Raw genomic sequence first — 16544 nt, forward strand, 5'->3', positions numbered from 1 at the left:
TTCTTGGAAAAAAATTGATGAAAAATAGTGAAGTGAGAAAACATTTAAATGTTACTCTAAGACGGTTTATTTTTCTATCCGAGCGTTTAAGTCTTCAACTGTCCCTTTGAAATACGAGCAAACGATTTTCATTTCAGTGGCTGAGACCTTCCAATTTTTTCAAATATATTGTTTTTATACAAGGTATCTGCACGAATATGAGCCAAAAAAAGGTAAAAAAAATTGCGGTCTGATTGGAGACGTATTGAAGCTATTGCCTATTTCGGCTGGAGACTAACCGCTCGGGTAAAGGAGTGCTGAAACGTTATCACGACGTTACCCTTCAAAATAACGTTGCGACGTGTTGTGGCGTTATTTTCGCACTATTTTCCAGGCGACAACGAATTTGTAAAAGCCATGTGCACAAATCAACAAATAAAGCTATATATTATTATTAATATGACAGGTGCTTTTAGTCACGCTGCGTATTTTCCATTGAATTAAGTCCGAAGTATACCTTCTGGCCTAGCTCCGTAAGGGTGTAGTCACCTTGGGCGCATAAAACTTTGCACCCTGGTCTCCAAATCATCTGACATTAATGTATGAGAATTTTCGACTTGCGCGACGATACAATGGCCACGTTTTCCTTCATTTATTTTTGGTGAGGGTACGGGGGGGGGGGGGGGGGGGGACGACGGGTCCGCTAGAAGGGAACTTATGTCTTAGCTTTTCGCCGTAATATGAGGAAAAATATATTGAAATTTTGAGGTAAACAGAACACCAGCTTCAACGCGATGTTCTGCCTCGCAATATTCTCTTCGTTTCGCTTGGAGGAATTTTTGAGATTTGAGGTGCGCCACCAATTGGACTAAATTTCGAATTCTTGCAACACCATCTGGGTGGCATGAAACGTGAGAGAGAAATGAAAGATTGGAAATTTTAGTGAAATATTTCATGAAATCTGGCGAGGCTGTGAAATATTTCATGAAATCTGGCGAGGCTGTGAAATATTTCATGAAATCTGGCGAGGCTGTGAAATATTTCATATTTTTCAGGGGATAGAGTATGCGACCCGCACTCAATTAAAACACACAAAATTGGGAAAAAGTCACATTTTTTTACATTCTGCGACACTTGAAAAGGGGCCGGTATTTTTCAATATGTTTCATAAATTTCTAAAATTTCATGAAATATTTCACGTGAGATTTCAAGGTTTTATTTTTCATGAAATTTTGCCACCCTGAACACATTGCGACAGCACAATCTAATTTCCGTCTCGATGAGTATGACTTTCCGAATTTTTTTTAATTTTGGGAGGATTATTTGGCACCTGAGTGGGTCAAGCCTCCTCAGTTGCCACAGCTTAGTAAGCAAAATAAAATAAGAAAAGCCCTCTTCGTAAAATAATTCTCAGATGAGGAAATTCAATGATTTCACAAAGCCACCGGGCAACTTTGCTTTGCCTTCGTCGCACCGTGCGTATCATAACACAATAGATACGCGAAGAGTTAGTGAGCGGCACCGATTGGCAACGACGCTGTCATCTGATAACTCAATGCCGAAGGTCGAGAGTTCTGCGGGTAGGCAACCCGCACAGCTCGATGCGGTCGAGCGGAAACGGAAAAGCCGAGATGACGCGTCGCGCCGCGCGCCGCACGCCGCACCGTAGATCGACCCACAGAACGCGTCAAGTCCTGGCGCACAGTGCTTTCGCTCTCGTTCTAATTGAACTACATTTTGCGATTAAGAGCCACGATTTCTGACTCGTGCATCAAACACTTGTAAGCGAGGGAAACTAATGCTGCCGTGCTAAGGAAGAGCGCCGTATGAGCATTTGAGAGTTGCCAAATTTCCCTTGATAAAACATGTAGGTACTTTGACAACATTCATGCATATTTTTCCTTGAAATTTTCAGATATTTTAGATTGAATTGCGTACAAAATTATCTGAAAGTTTTGGAAAATAACGTTCACAATTTCCCTAGGGAATTCGGTATTTATCGGAGGAAACTTGGCAATGTTTGAAGGCTCATACGGCGTTTTTCCTTAGCACGGCAGAATAGTGCATATGTCGAAGGCAAAAAGTCAAATCAGGCATTTTGTCAAATGTTTAGGGAAATAGTCAAATATTCTTACATCGATTGAAATTTTAATTTTTTGTCCTCATGTTAGACAGAGTGATTCTTTGCTTCTGTAAGAGGGAGTTCTCTGTAAAAATATGCAGCATAAAATAGTACCTAAAACGATTTTCAGATCCCGAGAGGACATTCCTCATGACATTTTCAGCACGTCATAAACCATAGAATTTTAAAGTTTTAACTTGTAAAACTAGAGGCATGTAAAAAGGGAGGGACAAGGAGAGTTTGCAGATTTGAAGAGTCAGGTATTCTTCCCAAAATATTGAAAACCCGTGAACTCCTCGCCATAAATGTACAGAATTCCGTGAACTGTCAAAATTTGACTATTTGCCTAGGCATTTGACAAAATGCCTGATTAGACTAATTGCCTTAGACACATTCGTGGTTTGTAAACAGAGCCAAAAATTGCAGTTCCTAATAATTGCGAAACATAATTCAATTCCTCGTCACAGCGCGGTGACATGCCGTCAGAGCTGCAAAATTTCATTATGGAAATTCATAAAATGAAATTTCCCAAAATTGTCATTAACATCTACCCCAGCCTTGGTGTTGCACGAAACTGTCAAATCTTGAAGTTTCAAGGCAAAAATCATGGGTTAAAAAGTTTCGAGACAAATCCTTGGATATTTAATGCGGGTTGCATATGTAGTCCCTGGAACATCTAGATTCATCAAAAATGAAATTTCATTTTTCAGCGAGACGAAATAATGCCATCCTGGGAAGCTTCATTATGCATCCCTGCCTGGCGTAGCCTGGAAGGGCTCTGTCTCATAAAAAGACCATCTCGGGAAAAAACGCACGGATGGAAGATAAAATTTTGTAGATTGCTCTGAAAATGACAACCCGGAATTTTTTTCTAAAAAAAATTCACAAATAACGATTGGTGTTTGTTCCGAGAATAGGTTTGTCTTTCACTATAATTGGTGGCTAAGTACGGTTGATAACGGACAAGTATACATCAATTTATTATCAGTGATCATATTTGTCTTTCACGAGAAAACGTGCGAGGACAGGACTTCCGTGTGTCTCGATCCACCGTGCGCCGAGGCAGCCGCGGCCAATGCGGAGGAGTCTCATTGTCAGACCCGCACAAGGGGCTGCGGTTGGGGTCTAAACTGGATTTCACTTTCCACGCGGGGTTTGGGGATATGCGGCAGGGCACGCGCTGGGTTTTTACTCGAACTAGGGACTATGCTCCCTGGTCGCTATGCGGTCCAACCCTAGAGGGCGTTTTGCGCCTTCTAAAGCCTATGGCCCGCTATGCGAGCCCCCGTGAAATAAGCTAACAGCGGGCTTATTGAGAGACTATCTCTCCTATCAATAGCTGCAAATCATGACCATTGGTTCGGCAGATTTTAGAACCAATCTGTGACAAAAAATTAACACTCACTTCGTCTGAATGGAAAAATTCGGAACTTTATGACGCAAACCCAGGTAGCTGCTCTCTCTGGCCAAAAATTTGTTTTTAATTATTATTTACTGATTTTTTACGTTACTCGGCATGGATGAGTTTTCCGCAGTCGCAAAATTATTTGGTTTCAGGTACAACTTTGAAAAGAGGGATCGATTTTTTGACGAACCAAATTGTAATCTCGCCTTAAAAAATCGATTTGTAAGAAAATAAAACCGATGTCGGAAATGTGAAGAAAGAAATGAATTTTAGAATTTGACCAATTTTCGGGTTTGGTTTGACTGGTGTTGCATAATTCAGGGAGGAAACAGCAGGGAAGAATCCAACGATCATTCTGAAATAAAGTGTATGTACGCCAAGGAAATTTTTTCAAAATTCTGGATTTGTCTCAGGTATTACTGTTCTACAAAATGGCAGCTGTCCAAATTTTATTTGATCCTTAAGTATGAGCTTCATTTTTCCGTGGGAGAAGGAAACCATCTTCTATCTGAGGAAGCATGACACTAGGCGAGAGCACAGAGGCAATTTTTTTTTTTTTGGGGGGGGGGGGGAGAGAAACCATCTTTCCTGGCCGGTGCCAGTATCTTGCATTCCTTTTGTGATTCATGGGTCACCTTTTACCAATTTGCAGTGTCCATTTAAAAACAAGTTTGTTTATTGATGTTTAGTTCTTGCATTTCTGAAAATTACAGACCACACTTAGTTCACACGTTTCCCCCCGATTGTTGGAAGAATATCAATCCCACAAAACACGAGCTCTAAGTTGCGAATTGTGAGGGCCCATTTAAACGCGCGTTGCCGGGTCATCCAAGATGGCCGCCGCGGCAAATGGCTACATTCGGCGAGTTACCTCTGCTAAAGTACCTCTATGGGGAGAGAATGGACATGGGATTCTATGGAGCTCTTAGGATCCAAAACAAATTGCAGCGACTCTAGATGGGAGCGAGTCAGAAGGGATTAATCCTAACCTTTGACGTTTATACTTGAAGTTGCAAGGTTAGTAACTTCCTAACTTCTACTATGGCACGCCATAGAATAGAAGAGGTCCAAGTTAAAAAACCGTTTTCAAATAGAATTATCGGATTCAAAACTGAGTGAACACGTTTCCTAAGGATGCGAGTAAATGTCATGGTCATAACAGCAAATACAACCTCATCATCTGCACTTGTGAATGGTTTGCAAGTAACATCTGCCATTTTTTTTTCATCCTAAGAGCTCCATAAATGACCTAAGATGGCTGCGCTGACCAAATCACGAGTGGAATCTTTAGGAATCTTCAGTGGCCATATTCTGCGTGTATATTCTGCGTATAAAGGTACTTAAACCTCTGCCGAGTTCTGCAGTCCGCACGCGATAGGTCATCCAACACGTGCGGAATATGAAGCGCGGCAGAAGTAACTTGACAAGTGTGGCCACTGGCCATTCTCCGAAGGGCGGCCGTTTTGAATGACCCGGCGGCGAAGCGCGTTTAAATTATAGTAAATTTATGGGGAGAGTATGGACACTGGGCCCCATGGAGGCCCGAAATTGGCAGCGCTTTGTTTTGGTTTATGAGGATGGGAGGGGGTCATTGCAAACTGTTAACGGTTGTCACCAACCGCACCCACAGCCGACCTTACTATACCTAGGATGAGTTTTCTCGAAAATAGCACACCATTAGCCGTAAAACCACGTAAGTACGTCATAATAATGCATATGAGTGAAGCTCGTTGCTATATGCAAATAAAGCCACATTTTGAATTTACATTAATTTAGAGTCCTTTTATACTCAGAGTGAAGACAATGCGAATGCATTTTTAATTGGTTCCCGTATTTTAGGCCTTCACAGTGTCACAAACGGGAATAAAAATTATATTGGGGGATGGGAATGGGGTGATCGAAGATTACAAAAAAACGTCCAATTTGTTTAATCTTTATCCTCGTTTGTGACATCCATAAGCCGCGTTGTCTCAACTCTCTTTATAAAGGGACTCTACATTAACTAATAGCGTCCGCCATTTTTGGGCCCTAGAAGGCTCCATTCAGCCTGAGATGGCTGAGCCAATTAGAGATGGTGATCTCAGTGACCATGCTCTCCCTGTGAAGGTACTCTAGTTTAAATGGGAGTCCCCCCTCCCTATCTCTCCGTCAATCACCTCCAGGCCCCCTCCCCCTTGGTGGGTGATGTAATTTAGGGACGGTCCCTAACTTCATACTTCAACATCTACGCCACCTGCATGAAATTGTGCACCGTTTTTCATCTACATGTTGAAAAGCTCGACAATGAAACGTTTGGACTCGGAGAAAGAACTTAGTTGGAAGAATCTACGTTTCGAGGATATCGCGTGAGAAATATTGCACAGAAGGAAGACTGAGAGGGGAATTGGTGTGGCTATACAGGGTGTCCCAGGATTAAGTACGAATATTGAAGGAATCGATTCTTTGGGTCAAAAGAAGACGTTTTTGGGGTATAACTTTTTTCCGAAAAACGCTTTCCGTGGGGGCCCCATTATCCCCCTATTTTCAGCTCCTACTATTCCCTATTATCTCGGAAACAATGAGTTAAAGCGAAAAAACGCAAGGGACATTATCACAATATTTTTCAACGCTGAATCTTGTGGTGCCGTCAAAAATCAATTTTTGTCGCTAGAAACATTAATTATGGCCACTTTTAGGTTCGGTACCCCCCCCCCTGACCCCCCTTAAAATGAGTTTTACCTTTTTTGGAGGTCAAAAATGAAAAGAACGCTAAAAATTACTCCCAATTACCAATTTTCATCAATATAAGTTGATAAACATTGCCGCAGTGTTAAAAAGACGATTTTTTTCCTACAATTTTGGGGAGTCGTGACGTCCAGGGAAAGCGTTTTAAGAAAAAATTTATACCACAAGAACGTCTTTTTTCTACCCAAAGAATAGACTCCATCAACATTTGTATTCAATCCTAGGACACCTTGTAAATCGTATTCGATAGTGGTTCGATGTATCGTTTGGTTCAGAGCAATAGAACATAACCTCATACAAAAAATTTAGGCTCTAAGTATAGGAAAAGCTGAAAGTGAGAAAGTACGTAACGATTTCACTTTTCATTGCCATTTTAGACCCATAAGAATCAAAAATCTATCACAAGAAACCCGTTCCCTCAAATTACTCGATTGACTTCTAAAGCTATGTTCATAAGTTGAACCAATCGATATCGATACAATCGCACCTGTTTGATGTATCGAATGTGATCCTGAGCCGTGGAAGAGCGCGCGCAGTTGCATGGCGTGCTTTCCGCTATATCGGTAAATCTGTCATTTAAACCTACGGAAAATGATCGATAGACAGGGTGTTCGCAACAAACACCTATATAATCGATTCTTCACCATAGCTTTAAACGGGGAAATATCGATAATCGATCATTTACGCCTCGCCACTGGCGCGCAGCTGGTGAAAGTCAAGTCAACAACGAACACTCGGGGATCCACAGATACTCGTGTCGCCAGGGCAACGCAACTGTGCCAAAACCCGACTACTGCAACTAATTGTCAGGGAGAAGTATCGGAACATACAAACTAAAATTGTGAACAAAAGCTCAATATGCATGGAAAATTCGTGGAATTTTGACACCAGCCGGCTTTCATACCTGCCATCAGTTAAACCTACATGTTTCGGATGAAGGAGCGTTCATTAATTACGTAACTCTAGTAACGCAACTCCGGACCCCCCTTAATAATGACGTTCGGTTTGAAAGAGCCCCCCCCCCCAATTTAGGATCTCAAAAATTGCGGGGTACCTATACATTTGAATTAAGATAAATAAAATTAGCAATGATACCTAACGTGACAAATAACGTGGATGAAATGCGGATGATACATTTCGGATTTGACGTGTTTTTTACCCATGGAGATGGTTATGTAAAGCTGGCGCTGACACCCCCCCCCCCTTTCACCCCTTTCGACGCAGCGTAACACAGGCTCATTCTTCGTTACCCCCTACCGTATTACGTAATTTATGAACGCTCCTTCAGTATTCCTTATCTAGCATTTAGAATATCATTGCACTACTACTCTACAACGGATACCTATTTATTTGCGTAGAACCATTGCCCTTTGATACTCCGTAATTTTCCGGACGGGCACAGTCAGCACATTAAGAATTGGCAAGTCTACGTGAAATTATACAAAACGATCAAAATCGTGCTGAAGCTACGAAAAGTTTAGAATTGGACTTTAAGCCAATGAAAAATGAAGGCGACCAAATACTTTCAACACATTGGAGAGTTCATTTTCCCTGGCGATTATCGGAGGAAGGAAGCTTCATCAAAGCATTTGACATGCATTACTCTTCAAATTAAACTCATGACAAAACGCACCAAACACTCAACGCATGCACGCTCCACTCTGGGTCCACAAATGTATTTCGGAACAGAAGTAGGTTCACAGACGGAATCGACCAAAATGTCGACCCGGCAATTCCAGCAAGTTGGCAAAACTCGCTTTTGTCCGTTTAAATGAAGGAAAAGAATCGAAATTTATCGAGGCACGCTAATTGACTAAGAATCGATTGATGGATTGAACACGGGAGCACAGGGTTGCCAACTCGTGAAAGTCGCTGACGTCGACCCACTGGACGCCGCGACGCGCGGCAGAGGTTAATGCTCCTTCGCAAGGGGGAGGGTGGGGGAGCGAAGCGACGTCGATTGCACGACACGTCGACGCGACGCCAAGACCATGGACGCCAGCGCTGTGCTCGCTAGCTGCATTCGCCGGCATCGCTCCACGGGATGCATATACTATGCTCGTATAACTCCGGTATACGAGCGTTTTCCTCTCGCCAGAAAATCACGTCTCTCCTTCGACCGAACTTCTTCATTCGGAGAATTTGGAACGAGCTTAAATGCAACCACTTCGGTTCGTCCATTGCTAACTTGAGAAAAGTGAGGATTCCTATTCCAAAATCCTGCTAGTAAAATCCCGGGTAACATTTCTGATTTGTAGGTCGAGAGGCGACTGATAACTCCGGGCTATTCGGGACAAGGAAACGACGGCTTTTCAAAAATAAATTTATATACATATAGGTTAAAGTACACTATAGCAGCCCAAGAACATAGATTAAAAATAGCCTTTAATTCCGCGATTAAAATAGGGTGCCTTTTCCTGTCTATTTTTTCTTTTCTTTTTTTAATCAATATACAAACATGTCGCTCCACAGCACTCCCAGGCGCTTTACAACATCCATTGACCAACGGCCCTTGCAAACCACAACCTTTCCGTCATCGGCAACTTTATACTTCTGCAATCTCACCCCTTTAGCCTCTGACTGAGCACTCTTTGCGCCTCCTTATAGGTGGCAACAAGTCTAGGACCTTCTTCGGCAACCTGTCTCCAGCCATTCTCTGAACCTATGCGTTACTTCGTCATGATGTATGGACGATCATTGAAACATTCCCGTCAAAATGACTAGCGATCATGATTTAGCTATTTGTGAAAGCATGAAAATAGTATTGTCACCGTTCGGTGATTTGGTCATGTTCAGAGAATGTCAGGAGACAGGTTGCCGAAGAGGGTCCAAGAGTTAGTTCCTCCTGAAAGAAAGCGAAGAGCGTGCCCAGTGAGAGGGTGGAGGGATGAGATTTTCCGGAAAATCTTAGTTTCAGAAAACTGGTGAGCGCAGGGAGAACTTTCAACTCCTTGGAGGTGATCAGTGACAAAGCATGGTTTGGGTCATAAGCGATTTCAGCTTCAAAAATCCGATTGGAACTGGTGAAGACAACTACTGCGACGCATCAAAAGACGTAAAATAGCCGGAAAAGCCTTTATTGCCCCAGAGGGATTTTTGGAGCCTTTCCATTACTTGTCTCTAAGACCGAAAATAAAGAGCCCTGCCCGAATCAGAATGTTTCCAACCTCAGACTGATCTTTACACTGAGTCCAGGACATCCAGCATTTTTAAAATTTGATTTATCAGGAAAAGAGGGTAGAGCCAGGAGCCAGGTCCGAAACATTGAAGGACACGCCTCGAGAACGATTTGTCGCAGACGATACATACTCTTGGTCTTCTTGCTTGAAAACCAGCAGAAACGGTGGCCTACCGGCTACCCTACCCACCCACCCGAGGGGGCTGAAAAAATTTTCATTCCTTGGAGTAAATTGCTACATGAAAGTTCCAGGTCTAAACCTCTAATTTTGAGCTGTCCTTGGGATAAAGTGTGTATACAGATGGGTCTGAGTCAAGCTGTTCATCAATCCTATCAATATTGGAAAGATCAGGCTGAGACTGTAAACAGCAGATTTTCGGTGAAGTATTATCAGTATTATCGTCAGAATGGCAGGATTTTGTTACTCCATTCAAGGTTGTGCTGCTGAGCACATGGTCAAGTTCCAGTAAAATGAGAAAAATGATATTTTCTAGAAATCGGTACTCCTTGTGTTAAGGAGCCCGACCTAACCTCCAATGTTTGGAGACCAACTGCACGAGGACAGTTACCTTACCTCTTGAAGTTCCAAAAAAAAAAATCCCTACCCCTCCTCCCACAAAGTATTTAGGAGCTCATAAGAAAGCCTGTAAACTGAGTTACCTCAGTTCCGCATTGGTTGATTTTGAATCTTCTTCATTGTTTCGGCTCCAATGAGACCGGGAAATGATTGGGGCAATCCTGAGTCAAAAATTTCTTCTAACAGGATAGACTAAATACATAGTATGGTGCATAAAAACTGTAGAAGAATTTGTCCACACCAATCACTCCACAAGAAGTCCTATTTTTAGATTTGACTCATCCCAAAATAATGTACATCGACTCAAAAGAGCCAAAGAATCTATCCAGGTCTTATTCATTGTTGCCGGACTTAAAAAATAATGAAGACTAAGGGCCTTTCTGTGGAGAAGTAGATATGGAATGCATATTAGAATTCTAGCACGTGCATTAATTACGTTCGAAAATTTACCATGGAAAATACAATGAGGAAGATTCGGGTAACACTAAGATTCAGAACAAAAGGGATGAGTTCACACCTCTTTTATCATCAAATCGGATCATTGTAAAATGGTAGGGTCAAGTTCTTCTGGGAAGAACAGATTTTCTTTGGGTATGAAAGCATTCAGCAGTACGGTATGTAAGTAACCTAAAGGTAGGCAATGGCTTCACTGTTACTGAGAAGAGAGAACATAGATTAAGCAACCTTCAGGAACCTACAAGGTGCTTATCGGTACCTTAAAGCGTCATGAGATAAGTTGATAGAGACTAGGGAATTTTTAGTACGAGAGAAAAGTTAAATTACATCGTTCATTACAGGGGAAAGAGGTTTCAGTCTATTAATAAACATTATTCCCTCTCCTTACGAATATAAATAGTGGTTAATTATTATAGAGGTGACCATTTGCCATATCAGACATATCGAAAAGAAAAGAGATTTCCATGTTATAATCGCAAATTTTCTAAGTCTCAGAGCATGCTGTTGCGTCGTTCCATTTACTTGAATAGAATTACTTATAAATTGAAGCAGGAGAGAAATCAGCAGAATAATTAGTATGGATTAACTTACAATTTACTTCTATAACACAAGTAGGAATGTAAAGATGGTCTCTCAATTAATGTTATTTGAAACGACACAACTTACGAGACTATGCTGCAGTTTCATGTTGTCGTTTTAATTTTGAATCATTAAAACTGTAAGATTTTCCAACTACTGAATACTCTTTTTTGAGTACTTTGCTAACAGGTCACTTTTTCCTTATGTACTAAAAAGTGACAAAAAGCTTATAATAAATACTCCACTAGAAATACCCGAAAAGACTTTTGAAACCAAGCTTGAGGTTGAGGGATACATTACGCTCACTGTAGTAACTATTGGAGAGTTAAGAGTCGTATTACGACGCAATTTAATTTATCTGGTCCAAACACTAGACATGGTTTCATTCAAATTTTAAAATGACTCTGAAAATATGTCGACAACTTTTTCAGTAGCACAGTGAGGACAAGGCAGCTGTTTACTTTTCAGGCAACCACAGGTATGCATGAGAAGTATCCTAGGATTCCAAACCGCGCAAGTACCCTTTCATCTGATTAAAATTTAAGGGTAAAAGTGAGATGTGTATAATCTAGAGAGGCTGAAGACTTTATTCATGAAATATTGATCTTAAAGATACTGTAAGATATATTCGGAGCCAAGGTCTGCCAATTAGAGACAATATGCGACGATGTTCAGGCGGAATGTCCAAAAGTAACCTCAACTGGCTCCTCAAACAGCTGGAGCTTGGATCTCCAGGCGAGTTAAGTCAAGCGGATCTGCACAGGCAAGAGACTGTTGTTCCCACTCTCAACATCCAATGTGATTATTTGGTTGATCCAAAAGGCGGCTCGTGTACTTGACCTGCACCTTAAAACTTACAGGAGATACTTACCTTTCAGGCTCATCCAGAGGCACTTTCACTGTAAAAAAAGGTGAGTCCAAAAAAAAAAACATACTGATCCTTCAGATCCTCTTAGATGGGTGTGAAAGAGAAATAGACAAGCTAGTCTCATCAGAAAAACCAAATAGTGAAGGTTACTATCGATCGTTTTCATTCAGTTGAATAGAAGTTTTTTTACTTGGCAATTAGGTACCCATTCATTCGTGTTCATGATTTATACAACTGAGAGAAAGAGGAGAAAGAATAGTTGTCACGTAGGTGAAAGCATATTGCTTCTAATTATTGAAGGACGTTTTAGTATGAAAGGTGTTCAGAGTTCAATGATCCTGAATCAAACTTGGAAGTCTAGGTTTTGGATTTTACCTAACATATGACTTAAAATCACAAAAATAGACCATTGATCGACAGACATCAAAATGTAAAGAAGTTTTTTAAAGAACGCTTTTTGCCATAGAAGACTCCTAGGGAAAGAGTTACATGCTGATGAGAATGGATACGGTTCACCATCTGAGAGGGATCCTTATTATTATACTTGGCACTAAGGGTGGTCTTTTATGTTTTGAAGAGGTTAAATAGTACATTGTTGTAAAGAGGTTGGAATCATTATTCAAGCAAAACCACCTCAATAATCTTTAAATTAAGAATTGAAGTAGGTAAGTTTGATAATTCAGTAGCATTTCGACGGTGAAGCTGCAGGGACACGTACCTCGCTTTGAGACGCAGCAGACTTCCGGTCATAATTCATTTTCGTACACAGAAAAGTGCTCTGCATCATTCCTTGAAAATTTTTCTCATTATATTCTATAAAAATTTCAGTCCACTGTGTAGGTTCGTCCTCAGATGTAAGCAAAGAATTTGAGACGCCACTCACGAGATACGCATTTTTTCCAGTTTCACCGTCGATCCGGCATCGCTAATGGCAAGTAGTTTTCTAGGATAAAAATAGGCTGATTTCTTACCGGGGCAGGGCTGCAGTTCCGTGATTGGTGGCGAACTTCGAAAAAAAGACTAACAGTCTTGAAAAGGATTCCGCTGAAGAGGAAAGGCATCACTTTATAGAAGTGTACTTTTAAAAAATCACAAATATAGTGTGCTACAGCACACATTCTGGAAAAACTTGCACTGAAATTTACGAAACACTAAGTGCACTTGGTGTAAAACTAAAAGGAACCTGAAATGAAAATTAGACAGAAGAAAGAAGATCAAAAAACAAAATGGGTCGAGCGGTTGCTCTGGTTTGTTAAAAGAACTGGAGATAGGATTAAAACAATATGGACTCAGTAAATAAGTACTGGAAAGCAATAGTGCCTAGAGAGTTGCAGATTGTTCAGATTGTAGAAATGATGGTTCAACGACGCTGGAAAACGTAATCACAGAAAACAGCACTCGAGAAAAATAAAACCGATAGCAAAAAAATATTTTCGAGGTCAGGGGAAAATAGAGAACCGAAAGGTGACTTGTTTTCCTCGAAGAAGAGATTGAAAGACAAAGCAAATTATAAAAAAGTAGTATTTAAAATTAAATTTAGCAACTGAGCTTGCGAAAAGCGGTGTTAATGTAGAATAGTTGCCGATTATAGAAGCGTAATTATCAGTTTGATGCATTAGAGCAGAATCATGATAACTGCGTTTTAAGTTGCCTAATTACCTATCCTGATCAGTATATATGACAGGAGTTGAAAAAACACGACACCCAGAGACTTTTTCTTTTTCTGTAACTTGCACAAATTAAACTCACAAAATTTTGAGGCAGAATGTAGCTTAGTTATCTAGTAATTATTTACAAGAAAACAGGACATTGACGGGCACTTAAGTTGGAGAGGAAATTGGACAACGTCGGTTACGGTTAGGAGGATTCTGCTTAATTGATGAGCATCATCTAAAAAAGGAGGGTTTTTGAAGTCACAGCACTTACTTGCGGTTACTTTTCCACAAGTATGAAAGAACAGGGCAACTGACCAAATGGAGAAGGATTATACGGAGAAGCTTGCTAATTCAATTGAAAGGGCTGCACACGGCTATAGCCAAGAAGAAGTACCACTAAAAAGTTCCCAGAAAGCACGAGGAATAATTTAGAAACAGTATTGCACGGAGTTTGAAGCGAAAAAGAACGGCAAACGAGGAAAGAAGGGCGTTTAGGATAAAAGTCGTTCATTGAGTGTAATGAAAACTATCAAGAAAAACGTGAATATAGGGGTAGCCTTTATGAATGATTTTAAATTTTTAAAAATGTCCGATGAAAAGGAGAAAAAAGTATTGCAGTCCAAATTCCATGATGATGCAAACGAAAGGAACTAAAAGGGCAGTTCGGAAGAACCTCAACTCGGATAACTTAATAAAAAAAATAGACAAAACTGCTTGAAAATAAAAAGAAAATCACGACATACTTCGAAAGATAAAGCGAAAAACCCGATTAAAAAAAATGGCAACATTTTTCACACAACTCTCAGGCAACGTTGTTAGAAGTCTTTTCTGAGTGGAGAAGAATGAATGTCCAAAACAGGGAGCAGTCGTTCAACCCATGTACCGCAGAGTTGAACAGGTGTCTGAAAATAAAACTGAATTTACAATTATAAACATATAAATTAACAGACAAACAGGTGTAAAGTGAAGGTCCTTGGAATATCGTAGGGAAAATTATGGTGATAAACTGGGGAGCTGAAAAGTGAGATTAACGTTTCTCTCCTCCTATAATCATAGCATAGACAAAAATACAAGTAACTAGAGGGCTTTTGCTCAGCACAATGAAGTTATTCTGCATTTGAGGATGATATGAACCAACACCAAATACCAATGATCTTCTAAAGCAGTACCTGGAGGATGAAAATAGGCCAATTTAACTGCTCCAAAGGACTTCATAACTGGTGGCATATTCATTACAATTTCATCAGGTCATTCTTACTGTACCTTTTGAGAAGAATGAAAGAAAAGCAAAAAAAATCTTTGGCTGTGTCAGAGGATCAAAAGAACATGTTTCGATAAAATGTTGCTGGTCGATTAGATTACAAGAATAGTGATCTGAATTAAAATCAGCTCAAGAATAAAAGAAAACTTGATAGGACAGCTGGGGCATTGAGTGATTAAATACGTACGTTTCTTCGCTGCTGCATGCGGTTTCTTGTCTTCCTTCTGATCTTCAGTCTTGGATTTTTTCTTATCGTTTGAGGCAGGGCTGGAAGACGGAGATGGGGTCTCAGTCCTGATTTTCTTCTCTGGGGGTTGCTCTTTAGGTGGAGACGTACGTTTCAAACCGGGCTTCTTATCACTTGAGCCAGGAGATGATGAAGAGGAAGTTGACGAACTAGAATGTGTTGCAGGACTGCTGGAATTAGTTGCTGAATTGCTACTACTGGACTTCTTTGGCGCGGGCGGTTTAGGCGGTTCTTCTTCTAGACCGGTGAGACGAAATTTAGAGTTGAATGTTTTCACAGTTTTGAGTTTAATGTCTTCCGGGAGACTTCTTTTAGGCTCAATTGAAATTGAGACCTTTTTGACTACTTTAGGAGGTTCCACCACAACAGGTTTTTTAGGTATGGACTTTTCGTTGGGTATGACTTTTTTATTTCTATCATCACTTAGCACTTTATTCTTAACACTATTATGATTAGAGCTGTTACTATCAAAAAGATTGAAACTACTAGGTTTAATATCACTTCCTTGAGATACTTTCTTAGGTATTTTACCTAATTTAACAACAGATGCTGGAGCAGGAAGAGCTTTCGCGAGATTGGCCTTATCTTTCTCAGCTTGAACTTTATCTTTGAGTGATTTAGGTGGGTCCTTTTCAATTTGAAAAAGAGCCTTATCTTTCAGCTTTAGATCTTTTGATTTCTTGTCTTTAAGAGAGTCTAATTTTTTATCACTAGTTTTATCAGGTTTACCTTTTAAATCCTTAGATTTCACCTTGGAAGTAACAGGTTTAGCACCACCACTAATACTACTATTGCTGCTACTACTACTTAAATGTTCTTTTTCCCCTATTCTATTAAGTTTCTGCTTTCTCATTCGGTCTTGAGTGTCTTCTTGGCTGTCTTTGTATTTTTTCTGCAACCTCTCTCTTTTCGATAGTTTTCTATTTTCATCACTATCATCCGCATCTCCATTACATAAGCTGTGCTCATTCTCTGAGTCATCACTATTACCATAGATTTCATTTTCTTTTTTTAACTGCGATACCTTGGGTACATCTTTTAAAGAAATCTTGAGTTTAGGAACAGGAAGAGGAGGAGCTCCAGAAGCAGGTGAATTACTTGCTCCAACCACTGGTTCGATTTTGGGTTCTACTTTAACTTCACAGGTTTCGCTATTGACTTCTGACTTAATTTTCAGTGACACCTCATTCTTTAATTTCTCCACATTCACATCAATTGGTTCAGTTTTCACAGGGACAATAGTTTCAGTCTCTTCCTTCACTTGGGACAAGACATTAGTAGGTGTAGAGGCAGCAGCACTTTTAACAATAAAAGCCCACTTGCCCAGCAGATCTAAAGCAATGTTGCGAGCAGCTGAAACAAAACAAAAAAAGAAAGGTAACAGTAAGTTTTATACTTAGCGCCGAAAAAATTAGACAAGAAAGTACAAAGAGATAAGACGCAGAAACTAAATTTGATGAGAAGACACTATTTTCAGGCGGTGTAAAAGAAAA

General features: G+C 40.3%; 1 protein-coding gene across 1 annotated transcript in view; it reads right to left on the reverse strand.

Annotated features, from left to right (window-relative positions):
* Nucleotides 1–16544, reverse strand: part of LOC109036755 (uncharacterized) — a 62677-nt gene that overhangs the window by 16405 nt on the left and 29728 nt on the right. Inside the window, exon 5 of the mRNA XM_019051118.2 lies at nucleotides 14992–16404. Coding sequence (XP_018906663.2) covers nucleotides 14992–16404 — 1413 coding nt within the window. The remainder of the gene's footprint in view (nucleotides 1–14991; nucleotides 16405–16544) is intronic.

The sequence above is a fragment of the Bemisia tabaci genome, chromosome 7 (genome assembly GCF_918797505.1).
Source record: "Bemisia tabaci chromosome 7, PGI_BMITA_v3".
NCBI lineage: Eukaryota > Metazoa > Arthropoda > Insecta > Hemiptera > Aleyrodidae > Bemisia > Bemisia tabaci.